The 19,056-nt window shown below is 33.4% G+C and overlaps 1 protein-coding gene across 1 annotated transcript; it reads right to left on the reverse strand.

Moving 5' to 3' along the window:
* Positions 1 to 624: 624 nt before the first annotated feature.
* Positions 625 to 18,968, reverse strand: LOC107555871 (sodium-coupled neutral amino acid transporter 4-like). Its single transcript, XM_016238789.1, has 14 exons — positions 18,795 to 18,968; positions 18,510 to 18,594; positions 18,312 to 18,427; positions 16,572 to 16,645; positions 16,401 to 16,493; positions 16,235 to 16,316; positions 15,361 to 15,443; positions 15,225 to 15,283; positions 13,540 to 13,764; positions 13,058 to 13,172; positions 12,856 to 12,980; positions 2,604 to 2,748; positions 2,405 to 2,502; positions 625 to 1,045 (listed from the first exon to the last, which is right to left on the reverse strand). The coding sequence occupies exons 1-14, from the start codon at positions 18,896 to 18,898 to the stop codon at positions 941 to 943; spliced, it is 1,509 nt and encodes a 502-aa protein (XP_016094275.1). The 5' UTR covers positions 18,899 to 18,968; the 3' UTR covers positions 625 to 940.
* Between the last annotated feature and the right edge of the window lie 88 nt (positions 18,969 to 19,056).

Raw genomic sequence — 19,056 nt, forward strand, 5'->3', positions numbered from 1 at the left:
AGCTAGCGTGTCTCCGACAGTGATAACACTCGTTGCCTTCTCTAGTGCAACTCAACCAGGTCTCGTCCCATTCGTTGGTATTTGTGATATCACGAATCACGGAAAATATGCGTTGTAGTCCAAACGAGTCGTTCGTTGTAGTTTTTGATAAGTGATTTCTGTTAAATAAAAGATCTCCTTTTGAAGTGGACTTTGAGCTTTGTAACTTTGCCGATCTTTTGTATGCTCAAACAGCAACATTACAGACTAACTCAAGTTGAAAAAGTGAAAAAGCATAATAGCACCCCTTTAAATATCATCTGAACTGCTTTAGAAAGCTGAATGCAGTTGTCAAGACATCTGACCCGCTCAAAATCTTCTTATCGAGCCGATGCTTATGGATCCGTTTGAGAGGAAAAAGCTGAGCTTTTGTGGCCCAACTGTACTTCATCTTGGTACAACAATGCAATAATTGGACCTTTTTCCACCTCTCAAAGAGGAAATCTGATTCAAGTGATAGCATTAAACAAAGAGTTCACTCAGAAATGGAAATCAGCACCGTTTCATTGCCTTCATTTTGTACGTGGAAGATCTTCCTCAGCATACGCGAGGAGAAAACGACTAAAATGCCATCTTTGAGTGAAGTAATAACAACAAACTAACTAACTAACTAACTATCTATGACCAGCTAATGAAGGCAAACAAGAAGAAAACGTGATTGTTGGTATGTCTTGATAAAAATCCTCAAGTGCTTATTTGATGAGCCCTTCTGCCCAACTCTCTCTCTCTTTCCATCTTTCGTACTGAGCGAGACTCGTGAACGCAGTGATCTGAGAGCCGGGAGAAGTTAAAAACACAAACGAGAGCTTATGAGAGGAGAGAGAGGTAGAGGCACAGGGTTCGTCCGTGTCGAGAGATGAGCTCTGGGATGAAACGGCTTCAGCAGATGACCGCCGGAGCTTTAATGAGCACCTTTCGAGCCCGGCGGGTTGTGAATCCAGTCCAAGATGATCAGAGACAAGCTGCCGATCATGAAGAAGATGCCCACCACCAGGAAAATGGCTGCCTGTAGATAAAATTAAATAATAATAATAAAAAAAAACATAACATAATATAATATAGTAATTATGAAAAAATTTAAATAAAATAATATAATATAGTAATTATGAAAAAAACTAAATATATATATATATATACACACACACACATTTAAATTAAATACAGTAAAATAATTATTATGAAAATATATAATATAATATATTAATTGCTGGGTAGTAACTGATTATATGTAATCTGTATTAGATAATCAGATTCCAAAAATGAAATACTTGTAATTACATTATACTACCTTTTTAAAATGCCTAAAATAATCAGATTACAGTTACATTTTTAATGGTTTACATGATTGCATATTATTCACACATTATTTTTAAGTAAAACTTGAAGTCCCCCTGAGATTTTAAGTTAATATTTAATATATATGATTATGAAAAAAACTAAATATATATATATATATATACACACACACACATTTAAATTAAATACAGTAAAATAATTATGAAAATATATAATATAATATATTAATTGCTGGGTAGTAACTGATTATATGTAATCTGTATTAGATAATCAGATTCCAAAAATGAAATACTTGTAATTACATTATACTACCTTTTTAAAATGCCTAAAATAATCAGATTACAGTTACATTTTTAATGGTTTACATGATTGCATATTATTCACACATTATTTTTAAGTAAAACTTGAAGTCCCCCTGAGATTTTAAGTTAATATTTAATATATATGATATTATAATAATATGAAATAATAAAATGACATACTTGTATTTACAAAATATAACATTTTAAAATGTTTATAATCAGATTACAGTTACTTTCTTTATGGATTACATGATTACATTTTTACACATCACTTTAATATTTACTTGAAGTCCCCCTGAGATCTTAAGTCAATATTTTAATTATTATTATTAATTATTGGTTTTAATTTTTCATTTAAGTTTACATTTTTAGGATTTAATTAATTAGCTTTTTATCAATTCACGAACCCCCTTGAAGTTCCCCCCAGTTTAGGAAACTCTGTTGTTTAATGCACTTCATGTTGTTGATAATAAAGAATAAAATATATATGTTCTCTCTCTTTGCATTTTCATATTAATGAATGTGGCACATCATAATTCTATTCAAATCAATATGATAAATGAGTCAGGTCAAAAGTAATCAAAAGTAGTCCGATTATATTACCTACAATGTGTAATGCAACAGATTACGTTACAAATTACAATTTTCAACAGTATTCAGTAAACCTAACCCTAACCCTAAAAGACCACAATTTGAAAGTAATCTACCCAGCACTGAATAATAGAATAGAATAGAGTAGAATAGAATAGAATAGAGTCTATACTCACAGATATTTTCTGAGGCGATCTGAAAGGTAAACTCTTGACCAGCCGCAGGTAAAACGCCGCCGGTAGGATGAAGATGAGCATGGTGGCTGCAGACGAACCTACAGGAGGAAGAGGAGGAATAAATATGTGTGAGATCACGTTTATTTCTCCTCTCTAACTAACTATCTACTAACAAGCGCTGTATGGAGAAAGCACTGACCGATGAAGCCGAAGATGTCTCTGATGGTGGGGACGAAGATCACCAGGAGGTTGTTGAAGGCCAGTATAGCAGCGGCGATGAGGAAGTGTCGGATCCAGCTGAACTCTTTCCCAGCGAAACACAGCGTGATGACTGAAGAACGGATCTGAAAACACAAATCAACACGCTTATAATTGAGAAAAAGACCACTAAATCATTCACACGGATTAACAAATGCACACAGTTTATTTTACAATATTGTGAGTGAAATGGGAAATACAAACACTATTATTGTTTATATATAGTGTTTGTATGTATATATAAATTTCCACTTTTTAATTTATATTAGTTTTAACAATAAATGGGATTTTTATATATATATATATATATATATATATATATATACTGTGTATATATATCTCTCTTAAGAAGTATCTTTTATGTAACTATAAATAAATTCTACATTCAGTATTTTATCAACTTTTCAAAATGATAAAAAACTTGGTAATGTGGGTGGTGGTTGTTGTAATAAATATGGTCCTCTGCAGGGATAATACACATAATTTTTTATATGCACCGTGTTCCAAAAATCTAAGACCACATTAAAAATCTGTAATCGAAAGCCTTTGCACCATGAAATGCTAAATCTGCACCAGAACAACCCTCCTGTGGCCTTACAGATGATTCGAAACAAATGAAAAGCAAACAACTTCATATATGAACACGATTTTCTGTTTAGATTTAATCAAATGCCTTGGAGAACTAATATTATGTTATAAAGTTATTCTACACACACACAGACACACACACACACACACACACACACACACACAAGTCTGAATGGAGCAGAACTGTACGACCCAGAGCAGGTGAGTGAATTATCTGAGTGCAGGTCACAGGACCCGGACTGATCTGCTCAGAGCATGAGAACCAGCTCACACTGGGCCAAAGTTCACACACACACACACACACACACACACACACAGGTTTGTTTTTATGGTTTGTGGGGACTCTCCATAGGCGTAATGGTTTTTATACTGTACAAACCGTATATTCTATTGCCCTACACCAACCCTACCCCTAAACCTACCCCTCACAGGAAACTTAAAAAAAAAATTCTGAATTATTTATAAGCCTTTTGAATTACGGGGACACTGAAAATGTCCTCATAAATCACCTTCTCGTTGTAATACCTATGTCATACCCATGTTATTATACAAATTTGTGTCCACATAAACATGCGCACACACACGCACACGCACACGCACACTCACACTCACACTCACTCACAGAATGGGCGGCGCCTGAGACAGGATTACTAGTGTAAGCGTGAAGTAGAGTTGCATCAGCCAGCAGCAGCAGCAGGATAAGCGTCTGACTGACAGAGCTTGACACGGATCACATTAAACCAGCCTGGACTTTCAACTTCTAAAGATACACTTCAGCGTAGCCCCTGAACAGAGATCAGATGTACCTCGAATGATAGGAAGAGCCTTTTAAGATCCTGTGAAACTAACTGTTTAGTTGCTCTCAGTTCATGTTGAGCACATCTATACACTAGTACTCCTGACAAATGGACTAAATAAACTTTCAAATTCACAGTTTTCCTCTATCTGACTAATTGCTGTCCACAATTTCATACTGCAAAAAAATATTTTCTTACTTAAGATTTTTGACTTGTTTTACAGTACAAATATCGAAACATTCTTATATCAAAATACGTTTACGTTTAGTTAAGAAGCAAATATTAAAATGTTTGTCAAAACATTTTAAACATGTAAAAAAATAAATGTACATTTAATATTATTAAAAAATTAAGAAATATATTATTTTTAATAAATATTCTTAGTTTATTAACAATTGAAAATACTACTACTAATAATAATAATATAGTTAATAAAAATCTTATATTAAAATATCTATTTATATATTTTATATTATAATATTATCATATTAAAAGTATTAAATTATATTATTTTTTTAAATCAAGAAATGGGAAAGTTTTATTTTTCTGACCCCACTAGCTGATTTTTTTAATGATTTTTTCAGAAAATAAGACAATATCTTATGTCACTTTGCTTCACTAGTAAAAGTATCTTGATTTGAGATTGTTCAGATACTTTACTTAAATACAAAACTTTTTTTTGTATAACTCTAAACTCTTGCTGCAGTCCATTTATTTATTTACATAATGTTAGCAGCAAGACTTAACGTTATCTTAACGGCATCATACAATTAACAAAAAAACCTATATGAAACATTTAAGATATTTGAATGATAACACATCATTAAAGAAGTGTAGAGCAGACTTGGGGCCAGTTTTACTAACAGCTTGCACCAGCGCAAACCTCCTTTTGTCGTTAAAATAGTACTGTCAGGTTTTTACTAAAGACGCGCAGTGACGATTTAGAGCTGAAAAGGCGTGGACAGTTATGTTTGAATATGCATTTGAGTTTCCCTTTCAGACACAAAAGTTATGGGAGGAGAGTATTCAAATAAATCACACAATGCGTTTTACTAACGTTTGCGCTTGTCAAATTACTGGTATTTGCGCCATTATTTAACGCCCCAAAAAAGCATGTCGTAAACTATTTTGCGCTTGAAATAACTGCAATTGTTGTTTCTAGGAGAGGTACTGCAGGCGTGGTAGAAGGAGAGAGGATTTTTCCCACACGTATTCATTTATTTTGAATGCCAGAAGAACACATTTCGTATGCATTTCATATCGTTTGCCAAGACATGTTATTTTTTATTTGCTTCAAGAAATAAAAAACGACTTGTAACCTTAACTAGGAGTCACACAATACCAGGTCTATCAAAACCTCTTGCAATCCTTCATTTTTTGGCCTCCTGTTCTTTTCAACGTACTGTGGCTTCTTTAGTTCTTTATTTGCGACTACGCAAATTTGCCTGGCGCTTGGTATATTGCGTTGATTGATATATAAATGAGAAGTTGCATCTGTGTTCTTTTATTTGCGTGTTGTTAGTAAATCACCCGCAGAAATTTCTCCTGTTTTGGAATTGTACTCTCACGCTAATTTGCCCTGTTTAGTAAAACTGGCCCTTGGTCCATTTAAGAGTGACAGTGTTGCGGAAGCATCTCTGATCAGACAGTCCTTTAACCGAGAGACGCTGCTCTGTCACCTGGGTGCCACATTTCAGCCCGGCCTCAAAGCATTCGCATCTGGAGCCCTGCGCAGACCTTTTCTCTGAAGTTTACCTCAGTGCTGCGGAGAGACTGACTTAACTACAGCTCAGCTGTTTTCACACACTCTTTAAAAAGAAGTTGAACTCGTTTCAGTTCATTTAGATGGTTAATCTCAAGCAAACTGATAGAAATGATCACTTTCATTCAGCAGGGATGCATTAAACTGATCAAAAGTGACGGCGGAGGATCAAAAAGATTTCTGTTTCGAATAAATCCTGTTCTTTTGAACTTTCTATTCATCAAATGATCTTAAAAATACGGTTTCCATAAACATATGAACTGTTTTCAACATTGATAATAATCAGAAATGTTTCTTGAGCAGCAGATCAGGATCATGTGATCATGAAGACTGGAGTAAGGATGCTGAAAATTCAGCTTTGACAGTTTTTCACATCAAAGACAGTTTTTTAAAATTATAATATTATTTCACAATTTTTAAAGCATTTTGATCAAATAAATGCAAAAAATTAAAAATCGTACTAATCCGAAACTTTCGAGTATTAGTAGCTGAATACTGCTGCTAATCACTGCAGTTTTTAATGCAGTATTTTTGTGTTACTTGATACAATAGTAATATAATACAATAGTATATTGTGTTAATTTACATGTTCAAATTCAAATCTGAGGTCATTGTTTTTGTAGCATGAAAACAGACCACTTCTGCTTTTTTACAAATACTGTAATCTAAGAAATGTCTGTATGATATTGTTGTCCTAAATAGCTTCAGTGTAGTTATCTGCCTGTTGTTTGTAGTGCAGATAACTAAATTTTCAGCCTCAACGTTATCTTAACGGCATCATACAATTAACAAAAGAACCTATATGAAACATTTAAGATATTTGAATGATAACACATCATTAAAGAAGTGTAGAGCAGACTTGGGGCCAGTTTTACTAACAGCTTGCACCAGCGCAAACCTCCTTTTGTCGTTAAAATAGTACTGTCAGGTTTTTACTAAAGACGCGCAGTGACGATTTAGAGCTGAAAAGGCGTGGACAGTTATGTTTGAATATGCATTTGAGTTTCCCTTTCAGACACAAAAGTTATGGGAGGAGAGTATTCAAATAAATCACACAATGCGTTTTACTAACGTTTGCGCTTGTCAAATTACTGGTATTTGCGCCATTATTTAACGCCCCAAAAAAGCATGTCGTAAACTATTTTGCGCTTGAAATAACTGCAATTGTTGTTTCTAGGAGAGGTACTGCAGGCGTGGTAGAAGGAGAGAGGATTTTTCCCACACGTATTCATTTATTTTGAATGCCAGAAGAACACATTTCGTATGCATTTCATATCGTTTGCCAAGACATGTTATTTTTTATTTGCTTCAAGAAATAAAAAACGACTTGTAACCTTAACTAGGAGTCACACAATACCAGGTCTATCAAAACCTCTTGCAATCCTTCATTTTTTGGCCTCCTGTTCTTTTCAACGTACTGTGGCTTCTTTAGTTCTTTATTTGCGACTACGCAAATTTGCCTGGCGCTTGGTATATTGCGTTGATTGATATATAAATGAGAAGTTGCATCTGTGTTCTTTTATTTGCGTGTTGTTAGTAAATCACCCGCAGAAATTTCCCCTGTTTTGGAATTGTACTCTCACGCTAATTTGCCCTGTTTAGTAAAACTGGCCCTTGGTCCGTTTAAGAGCGACAGTGTTGCGGAAGCATCTCTGATCAGACAGTCCTTTAACCGAGAGACGCTGCTCTGTCACCTGGGTGCCACATTTCAGCCCGGCCTCAAAGCATTCGCATCTGGAGCCCTGCGCAGACCTTTTCTCTGAAGTTTACCTCAGTGCTGCGGAGAGACTGACTTAACTACAGCTCAGCTGTTTTCACACACTCTTTAAAAAGAAGTTGAACTCGTTTCAGTTCATTTAGATGGTTAATCTCAAGCAAACTGATAGAAATGATCACTTTCATTCAGCAGGGATGCATTAAACTGATCAAAAGTGACGGCGGAGGATCAAAAAGATTTCTGTTTCGAATAAATCCTGTTCTTTTGAACTTTCTATTCATCAAATGATCTTAAAAATACGGTTTCCATAAACATATGAACTGTTTTCAACATTGATAATAATCAGAAATGTTTCTTGAGCAGCAGATCAGGATCATGTGATCATGAAGACTGGAGTAAGGATGCTGAAAATTCAGCTTTGACAGTTTTTCACATCAAAGACAGTTTTTTAAAATTATAATATTATTTCACAATTTTTAAAGCATTTTGATCAAATAAATGCAAAAAATTAAAAATCGTACTAATCCGAAACTTTCGAGTATTAGTAGCTGAATACTGCTGCTAATCACTGCAGTTTTTAATGCAGTATTTTTGTGTTACTTGATACAATAGTAATATAATACAATAGTATATTGTGTTAATTTACATGTTCAAATTCAAATCTGAGGTCATTGTTTTTGTAGCATGAAAACAGACCACTTCTGCTTTTTTACAAATACTGTAATCTAAGAAATGTCTGTATGATATTGTTGTCCTAAATAGCTTCAGTGTAGTTATCTGCCTGTTGTTTGTAGTGCAGATAACTAAATTTTCAGCCTCGGTGTTGTTTAATTACTTGAAATAAGTAGCTTAACATGCTAGTTTCAGAAAAACTGCTCCAAAAATAGTTGCTGAGATCACAAAGACAGAAGTGGAGAGATCAGTCATCAACCACAAAACCAGATGAAGACGAGTGTCACTGCAGAGCAACAACACAAAGCGCTTTTCAGAGAAACCCATGTGGTTCTGGTGGAGGAACACACTCAAATAAAGCCGTAACCTCTATCTCCCGCATGGAGCTGTAGTGTTACTCTCAGCCGGGTGTAAACTAGCATACGCGATCATGTGAGTGAAGCTCACTGACCCTGACGTGACCTTTGACCCCGGGCTGCACTGACCTCACATGAATCACAGCACCTTTGGCAGACAGACAGACCGGACCCTAATCACAGGGTCAGAGCACAAACTAACATAATACATATATAACAAAAAATCTATTATATATATATATATATATATATATATAAAAAAAGTGAATTAAAAAGTACTAAAACGTATATATACACATTCAATAATAAATGCAAAAAATATATATTTTTTAAATTAAAAATAACAATAATATATAACTAAATTATATTTTATACATATTTTTATTTACATTTTATATTTATATTCTGTATTACATTTTTATATTTATTTTTTATAAAATACATAGATTCTTTTATCTTTACATATAGAATTTATAATTACATTTTAAAGTTTTTTCTTGAATTATGTAATTGATTTATATACAATATTATGTTATAAATATATTAATAAATATAGATATATTTAAAATTATAATATATATATATATATATATATATATATATTTATAATCAACATTATTATTTTCATTATTTTAATAAATTTGTCATTTTAATAATTATTTTATTTTAATTTTATTATTTAAATATCAAGTAATGGTAAAAACTGTATCATACTTGAACAGAATCTTTGTTAAAATGTATTGTAAAATGTACAAAATTATATATGTATTTTTAATCATATTAAAATATGAACAAATATAAAAAATATTATTTTAAATTAAATTATTTAAAATAATAAGTAGATAATAACAAACAAATAATATATTTATACTTTCATATAAAAAAAGCATTAAATTACATTATAATTTGTAACAAAAATGCGTGTTAAAAATGTATATTAAAAAATGTAAACAATTTATATACTTTCCTTGAACCCATTTGTAACTGCAGATTGTTGAAAGAGTAATAAATCAAACTGTCCATCTACAGATGCGTTCATCAGGAGAAGTGAGAACGTGGCCTCACTGAATCAAGCATCTGATCCAAGTGAAACCGGAGCTGAAGGGCCCCGGGGTCCTTTATAAGGGCACAGAAGCGGCGCACCTGGCACTGCTCGTGTAGCAAATGTGCTGCTGATGACCAGAGCGCTGTGTGACAGTTTTGGGAACAGCATGCATTGGATATCAATCCAAGATGTGTCCTGAGAAAACTGCTACAGTCCTGAATTCATAACAGAGCTTTAAAGAGCGTCAGCCTGTCTCAGCCAATCAGAAACACCCTGGGCCTGTCAATCATTTTACTCAATATGACTACAAAGGGAGTTTCTGTCAATAGGGAACAACAAACATGGCTGACAAAGATATTTTGAGAAATGCGCTTAACACTTTATTTTAAAGTGTCCATGTTACATGCACTTACTATAGTAATAACAGTAAAGTATGCATAATTACATGCAACTAAACCAAACCAAACCCTAACCTTACAGTAATTATGCACTGTTAATATTACTCCGTATTAAAGCATAGACTTACACTGCAACACGCACCAGGGTTATATTAGTATTTTTATATACTATTATAGTTTTATTATTATCTTGAATTAGCTATTTTTATATTTCCAGTTTTCATTTTTAGTAAGTTTGATATGCATTTGTCCTTTTTATTTTTCAAATAAAAAATTTAAATATTTCTTTTTAGGTTCAATTATAAATATTTGCTTTTAGGTTTAACTTGTTTTATTTCAGCTTTAGTGCAGATTAACTGATTGATTGATTGATTTCAGTTTATTTTAATGCTTCTTTTTATATTTTCAGTTGTCAATTTAATTCTTAGTGATTTTGTTATGTCTTTTTGTCTTTTTTATTTTTATTATTACTTTTAAATACTTCTGTTTAGGTTTGAGGTCTGTCTAAGTTTCATTTATTCTTATTTTAGTTTTAGTTCACTTTTATTTTTATTTTAATGCTTCCGTTTTTAATATTTTCAGTTTTTATTTTAATTTGTATTAATTTTGTGTTTCATTGTATTATTATTATTTAAATATTTAAATTTAAATATTTATATTTTAATACTTACATTACATGTATTATTTTATTATTATTATTATCTTTACATTTCCAGTTAGACATTTTAATGCTTCAACTTATTATGGTTAGTTGAAACATTACATTTTTCATTTAAATTTAATTTAATAATAATAATTTTATGTATATATATATATATATATATACACACATACACATATTTATTTATTTAAGATATGAATATTAGTTAATGATAACAACCCTGAGAAGGATACCTTAAAATAACCATGTTTATTATGCACACAATGCAAGTCAAGTCCCCACCAAAGATGAGTAAATAATGCTAATTTAAACGGATGATTCACGCAAAAATCCAGAATTCTGCAAGCCTTTGTGAATACCGAGCTAATTAGAGTCTGAATGACTTCATCAGCGCACGAGTCACATGATCTCAGTGATTCTACTGAGTTTTATATAATCAGCAAACAATCATCATCAGAGGAGCCTGGTTCAGCCTCATTCAGAATAAAACAGCTGCTTGTATCGCCGCCTGATTGTTTCTGTTAGAGAGTGTCGTCTGCGCGTCTGACTCAAGGTCTCTGTTGGCCCTCAGACAAAACAGAAGAAATCTTGTGCACAAAGGCCGTGACATTTAAGACTGACTTGAAAGCCAAGAACTCCTTGGAAACACGAAAAGTCACACCGCACAAACTCTACAACCCCTGCGCAGGCCTCAGCTCAACTGTGCTCTTCTACACAGGCCGCCTGCTGCCGAAGCCGTTTCACCGTTAGCACAAACTAATCAAATAACACCAGCACATGTCAGTCTTCAATGAAAAGCTGATCTGACTCTGGGAGCTGCAGGAGTGTTGTGTGTTTATAGCGCCGCCGGTGGCCACATGCTGTAACTGCGGCTTTTGCAAGCTCACTGCACTGCATCAGGTAATATTCCACTGGCTTTGCTCGCCCCTCCCTCACTGTGTGGGGGCGGGGCTTGAGCGAAAGAAGCTCTCCATCGCCCTCTGCCTGTCACATGACAGAAACATACATTCTTCATTTAACAAATCAGTGTTATTTTAGTGTCTCTGATACACTATTGTAGTTTGTTAACATTTAGAATGGGATTTTATTTTCTGTTTTTATTTAAGGTTTTAATTTTGTTGCGTGTTTTTGTCATTTTTATATTTTTTGTTATTTAATACATCAAGTTAGATTAAAAATGAGAAATGCTGCCTTAGCAACTAGCTTAGTTTAAGCGTTAATATATTTCATTTCAGTTAACGTTTATTTTATTTCAAGTAATGTTATGGTTTTAGTATCATTGATGTACTATAGTTTGCTAATATTTTTAATTAGATTTTATTTTTCTAGTTTCTGTCATTTTTATTCGTTTTTGTCTGTTTTTAAAGTTTATATATATTTCAATTATTTTAATTAATACATTTTATTTGTTTTTTAAATTTGTCTTATTATTTATTTTAGTACATCAAGTTAAATTAAAAATGAGAAACTAGCTGAAATAAAATAAGTTTAGGTGTTTTTATGTTTTATTTCAGTTAACGTTCATTTTATTTGTTATGTATTTTTTAATGGCTTTAGTATCATTGATTACATTATGTTTTTATGTTTTCACTTAAATTTTCTTGTTTAAAAATGTTGTTATTTGTTGTTTTAGTTATTTTCGTACATAAAGTTGCACTAAACTTGTCAACTAGCTGAAACAAAATAAGTTTTTTTGTCACTTAACATTGTTTTGTTTTCATTTTCAAGTAATTATTTTTTTTATGGTTTTAGTTTTAGTTGGACCAATCCATCCATCCAACTCTTTATTTTCTGTGCGGAATCACGGTTGAAATGTGCAGAATATGATCAAATGTGTTTAAAAGAGTTGAAAGTACTAGCAGTTGCCCGATATTTCAATAGTTGTTGCTGGTACTGATATCTAATAAACAGGGTGACTGAAGGCCAATATGATACTGATTAATAAGGTGGCATTAATTAATGGAAACAAAAAAAACATGCACTAAAATTGTGGAAATGAACTAACCACTTATATTACAAAATATTTTTTTCCGAGAAGGCTGCCAAAACTAATCATCTTAATAGAGCAGCGCCATCTGGTGGACATTTACAACCTCAATAAGAGGACACGAATACAACAACATAACGCTTTTCAAAGTGTATGGAAATGAAGGACAGAGACACACAGCATGTTCACAGGGTGTGTTTAGTTACTCACAGGGAACAGCACTATGGGAACGGTCAGCGTCACGGCCGTCAGCACAGCCAAACGCACCAGCAGAAGCATCGTGTCAAACTTGTAGACCTTTGTGAAGGTGTGAAGCAGCTCTGCCTCGACGTGATCTGACACACAGACAAGACAGATGTCGTGGTGGAAGAGCGCTGAAGGTGTGTATGAGAAGAGTGTGTTTGTAACGTACCATAAAACGTCAGGTAACCAAACAGAGCGGAGAGCAGGTACATCACCAGCATGGCCAGGATGGACAGGTTTGACACCGTCTGCATCTTCCTCCGAGAGCGACTGAGGAACACGAGGAGTCATGTGAGTGAACGACAACAGAGACAGCTTTAGAAAATATTTGTGACCCTGGAGCAAAAAAGCAGTGTTAAGTCGCTGGGGGATATTTGTAGCAATAGCCAACAATACATTGTATGGGTCAAAATTATACATTTTTCTTTTATGCCAAAAATCATATTCTACTGTAAATATATCAAAACGTCATTTTTTATTAGTAATATGCATTGCTAAGGACTTCATTTGTTCAACTTTAAAGATGATTTTCTCAATATTTAGATTTTTTTGCACCCTCAGATTCCAGATTTTCAAATAGTTGTATCTCAGCCAAATATTGTCCTATACTAACAAACCATACATCAATGGAAAGATTATTTATTCTAAATATATGTCCTGGTGGTCATCAGGGTGAGGTGTAAACTGGACGGCGCTGTGGAGAGGGTCGAGCACCGGAGCGTGAGGATCCGGCTGAGCGTCAGAGATATACGCCAGAGCCGAGGCGTTCTGCAGCGAGTACAGACCCAGAGCCTCCGAGCCGTTCACGCTCATGTTGGACTCGTGCTGGTAGAAGAACGGCAGAGGACAGGGCAGGATCGTCTTCTTATAGATCAGCTGAGAACGAAACCAATGCACCAGAGAGCGAGCGTCACCAAACAATGCAGCAAGAAATAGTCCAACCGAAAGAGAAAGTCCTGTCATCGTTTATGTCTCCAGAGAATAAAAGTTACTCAAGTTAGCATCATCTAAAACTAAAAGCATTAAAAAAAATAAAATTTTTGTTACTTGAAATAAAATAAATGTTAATGAAATAAAATATAATAAACTTTTTTTAAAGTTTAGTTTGATGTTCTCAAAATAACTACAACTAAAATAAAAAGTACTACAAATACATAGACATAATAAAACACGAAAAATAATTTTAAAAAACTAAAATGTTAACTAAAATGTTATTAAAGGTTTTGAACTAATTATAGTTTACTAAAACTCAAAACATATTTTACTAAAGCTAAAAACAAATTTTCGTTGTAAAAATATAACAAATTAACTAAAATAACTTGTATATTTATATAGAAAAACTACCGGTACTACAATGAAAAAAACAACAACAAAATGACTAAAATGTTAACTAAAATAAGTGATTGATGGTTTTAAACAGGGTTATTATAGTTAACTAAAAGCATAAAAATTATTTTCATTACTAGAAATAAAATAAAATAACCTTTCGATTTATTTTAAATTAGTGTAACTTGATGTAATAAAATAAGTAAAATAAAAATAAAAACGTTCATAGACATTAAAAAACTATTAAAAAATACTAAAATGTCAACCAAAATGAACATAAAAAAATATCAAAACAAAAACATTAATAAAAACTATAATAGTGAAGTTTGTTCTGTCATGCTTTGCACTAAAAAAGTTCAATAAATATACTTTATTTAAAAAAAAACAAAAAAAATAACATAATAGTATCTCAATAATAGTAAATGAGCACTGCTTTGGAACAGAATGAGAGTCAATGATTTTCACTTTTACTGAACTATTCTTACTCACACAGAAATGTTGTAACCTCATATGTGACCCTGGAGCACAAAACCAGTCATAAGGGTCAATTTTTCAAAATTGAGATTTAGACACCATCTGAAAGCTGAATAAATAATCTTTCCATTGATGTATGGTTTGTTATATGTCATATGTCATGTCAATATTTGTTCGAGATACAACTATTAGAAAATCTGGAATCTGAGGGTGCAAAAAAATCTAAATATTGAGAAAATCATCTTTAAAGTTGTCCAAATGAAGTTCTTAGCAATGCATATTACTAATCAAAAATGAACTTTTGATATATTTACGGTAGGAAATTTACAAAATATCTTCATGGAACATGATCTTTACTTAATATCCTAATGATTTTTGGCATAAAAGAAAAATCAATAATTTTGACCCATACAATGTATTGTTGGCTATTGCTACAAATATACCCCAGCGACTTAACACTGCTTTTGTGCTCCAGGGTCACATATGGCATGTAAAGCTGCTATTAAACATTCACAGTAAATGAAGAGAAAACGTACCACTCCCAGAAAGAACACCATGCACGAGAGAGAGAAGCCGCTGGTGTACCCCAGATACCCTGATGTGAGAGACGACAACGAGAGTTACACACGCTTCACAAACTCCACCGCTCTCACACTTACAGCAAAGTCTTACCCAGGTTCTTCAGCAGAGACAGCGGCAGAATGATGCCGATGGACACCAACACCACCGCGTAATTCCCGTTCATATACCATTCCCTGAGTACACAGAGAACGAGCACATGACACCATACAATATGATATTTGCTGATATCTCAAAACATGCTGCAATACGACTGATTCAGGCCTGTGATTATATTGATATCATGCTTTTTATTTCTATAGCGCTTTCTACATCATAGATTGTTTCAAAGCTGCTTCAGTAAAAAAGCACTGTTCTAAAATGTCAAAGATTATAAAATGATTCAGTTTCAGCTCTTAAGAAGCTCTACAAAAGACAAAAGTGTCATAATTCAGTATTTTGTCTTATTTTCCGATACAAATATCTAAGCATCCTTAAATCAAGATGCATTTACATGAGAAGCAAAACAAGATCAGATATTAAATCCTGTTTTCTTAGAAATACATCCGAACTGAGTGAGTTTATGATTAAAACAAGATTTTTTTTAATATCTGCCAATGGGGTCAGAAACATATTTAAGCATAAATTAGTTTAGTTAATTCTGATACATTTTTCAGAACACAAGCCGTAATATGTTTAAATTGAATATATTTATTAAAATATATTCTAAAGTGTAACAATAATACATATACAAATTAAATTATTATAATCCATTTAAAATAAATATAAAAATGTAAATATAAATTTTTGTTAAAAAAAAAATATATATATCTTAAATACATGTATCGATTTTTTTTTACACGTTTGATTGATGCTTCGATCCATATTTCTCTCCAATCAATCACAGACACTCACACTGCTACAAATTTCCATCATAAATCAGTTATTATGCTTTTATCTACAGACATTAAACATCACTGAGTCTTACCCAGAGTTCTCCTCCAGCCGCAGAAAAGCTCGAATCACCTCCGGCAGCTCGTATTTGACTATGAACAGGTAGCTGGACATGGCTGAAGACGAGCCAAACACATTAATATCACATCACTCGCGCTAAAACTAAAGACTCAAGCTACTTTTAAATATAGCATCATTACCTCCTATATTCTGCAGAGTTATTGATCCGAAAGCTGCCATTTTTCCCGGCCATCCGAACGCTCTTTCCCCGAGCTTCTCGTAGATCAGCGAGCCTGGAGCCAGAGGATATTATAGCATCAAATGCACGTTTCATATATTACTGTGTGTTTACGATCTCTGGACAAGCTCACCTCCTTCTTTGGCCGTCATTAGTAACAGATGAACAGAGTACAGCGACAGGATAGCGACTCCAAGCAGGAGGATGCTAGAAAACCAGAAGGAAACATTAGAAACTCTTCCCATCATGTGTGCAAATACATAGAGCTACCCAGCTAATAGGGAACGTTCTCACAACGGTTTTTAAATGTTACAACTAAACATTCTTAACGTTTATGGAACATTCTTGTAACTTTATTAGTATCTGATATGTTCTCATTACGTTTAGAGATCAACATTCTCGGAATGTTCTTATGATGTTTTTTGTATTAGATGAATATTCGAAGAAACATTTTTGTAACGTTTAAATAACCTTCTAATCAAAACTGAACATTAAAATAACGCTTTAGTTTTGGGTAAAAATAAAGTTAGTAGAACGTTGTAGAATTAGTAGAACATTCTTATAACCTTTGAATAACTTTACAATCACATGAAAACTGGACATTATAATGTTTGTAGAATATCGAAAATAAATGTTTGAACAATATTATATTTTGGGTAAAAATAAAGTTAGTAGAATTGTATTAGATGAATATTCGAAGAAACATTTTTTGTAACGTTTAAATAACCTTCTAATCAAAACTGAACATTAAAATAACGCTTTAGTTTTGAGTAAAAATAAAGTTAGTAGAACGTTGTAGAAAACATTCTTATAACCTTTGAATAACTTTACAATCACATGAAAACTGGACATTATAATGTTTGTAGAATATCGAAAATAAATGTTTGAACAATATTATATTTTGGGTAAAAATAAAGTTAGTAGAATGTTGTAAGAAATGTTTTTGTAACCTTTAAATAACGTTCTAATCCCATTTTTGCACAATATTAAAAATAAAAATAAAAATTACGCTATATTTTGGGTAAAAATAAAGAATTACGGTAATAGAATGCTGTAAGAAATGTTCGTTTTGTAACCTTTAATCACATTTTAACGTTCTTAGAAAATGTTAAATATTTGTTATCTATCATGCAATCTCATATTTATTTATTTTTTTTAACAGTTTTGTACGGTCATAATTTTGTTTTCATAAAATACCATTTTGATATGTTTGTTATTTGCAGTGGTTACTATTTCTGTTTCGGTGATTTGCATTAAAACCAGTTAGGTTCAGTTTGAACCGCAAAGATCATACCAATTATTCATTTTGATAGTAGTACAAGTCAGATCACCTTATTTTGAGAGGATCGTTAGCATTAGCATGTTAGCATTAGCTCTGTGTGTGGTCAACGCACAGACACATATATGTGCAGTCTGCATTTAGAAAGCGCTTCAAAAATAAACCGCAGTTAATGTCACAGCATGTTACTTAACAGGCGATATAAGACGATCCCAGACGTGCTGAAGAACATCTGACTTACAGACGAGACTCGAAATATTGCACAACAACAGTGGATGTTAAAGTCAAAGATATGCATTGATAACATTTGCAGCTTTTCTAAAGCAAGATTTATAATTAACAGCAAATCTAGTCCACAATTCAACTTATTTTAGCCAAGAAGTGCCAGCTTGGACAGGAAGAGACCGTCTGAATGACATATAAAGCGACCCATAAAACACTGTCACGTCTAATTCATGCTCATCTTCAGTGAGACACAAACAGAGCGACAGAAAGATGGATCTCTAGAATTGGTTAATGATGGTTCGGTCACTCGACACCGGCCTCCCGGGGCTGTTCCTCCCACTTTCCACATCATTCTGAGCAGATACTCACACAAACAGTATGATGCCAGTGTTGGCCATGGCGAAGGACAATCCCAGAATTCCACTGCCCATGATGGCGTTACTGAGGTTAAAGACAGACATCCCAAATGACGTGTGACCCGGGTGCTGCGAGACAGAGACAGAGCTAACCAACAGCTCCAGAGAGAGAATATGAATATGCTAATGTGTTTCAGAACAAGGATCTTACATATTCTTCATCATATTTCTTCTTCTTCATGATGCCATTGGTGAGAAACTTCTGACTCTGTGCGTCGTCCTCATCCAGAAGTGAGCTGCAATCGACGACACAAACACGTGATTTCAAACACCATGTTAAGACATTTCACAGGTTCTGCTTGTTTGCTGTTACATGATGAATCAATGCATGGATATGTCAGCATATGACGTCATTTCCCATCAAGCTATGTGTCACAATGTTCTAGATGTGGACATCAAACAGCGTCAGGGTTAAACACACAACAGTGACTCTGACCTGCTGATGGTGGCCTTCTCCGAATCGATGGGCGTGAAGCGTTCGTCCATGCTGCTTTCATCGTCCGCCTCAGTGCTCACTTTCTTCAGCTCCATACGCTCCATGTTTACAGCTAAGGATTGTGTCTTTGGGAAAAGAACTGGAAAAAGAACCAGAGAAGTTTGGTTAGAGCTAGAATTAGGGGCAGGCGATAAAACCAAACCCTTATATCACGATATGAGCACTTTCATATCACGATAACGATATATATCACAATATAGTT

Source organism: Sinocyclocheilus grahami, unplaced genomic scaffold, assembly GCF_001515645.1.
Source record: "Sinocyclocheilus grahami isolate Dianchi unplaced genomic scaffold, SAMN03320097.WGS_v1.1 scaffold548.1, whole genome shotgun sequence".
Classification (NCBI taxonomy): Eukaryota; Metazoa; Chordata; class Actinopteri; order Cypriniformes; family Cyprinidae; genus Sinocyclocheilus; species Sinocyclocheilus grahami.

Bases quoted from the DNA above. Each gene is read 5' to 3' on its own strand.
- LOC107555871 (XM_016238789.1), bottom strand. From the start codon at position 18,898: ATGGAGCGTATGGAGCTGAAGAAAGTGAGCACTGAGGCGGACGATGAA. The intron at 18,595-18,794 runs GTCAGAGTCACT...CGTCGATTGCAG, and splicing joins GAGAAGGCCACCATCAGCAG to CTCACTTCTGGATGAGGACG. The intron at 16,317-16,400 runs GTAATGATGCTA...GCTCGTCTTCAG, and splicing joins AACTCTGCAGAATATAGGAG to CCATGTCCAGCTACCTGTTC.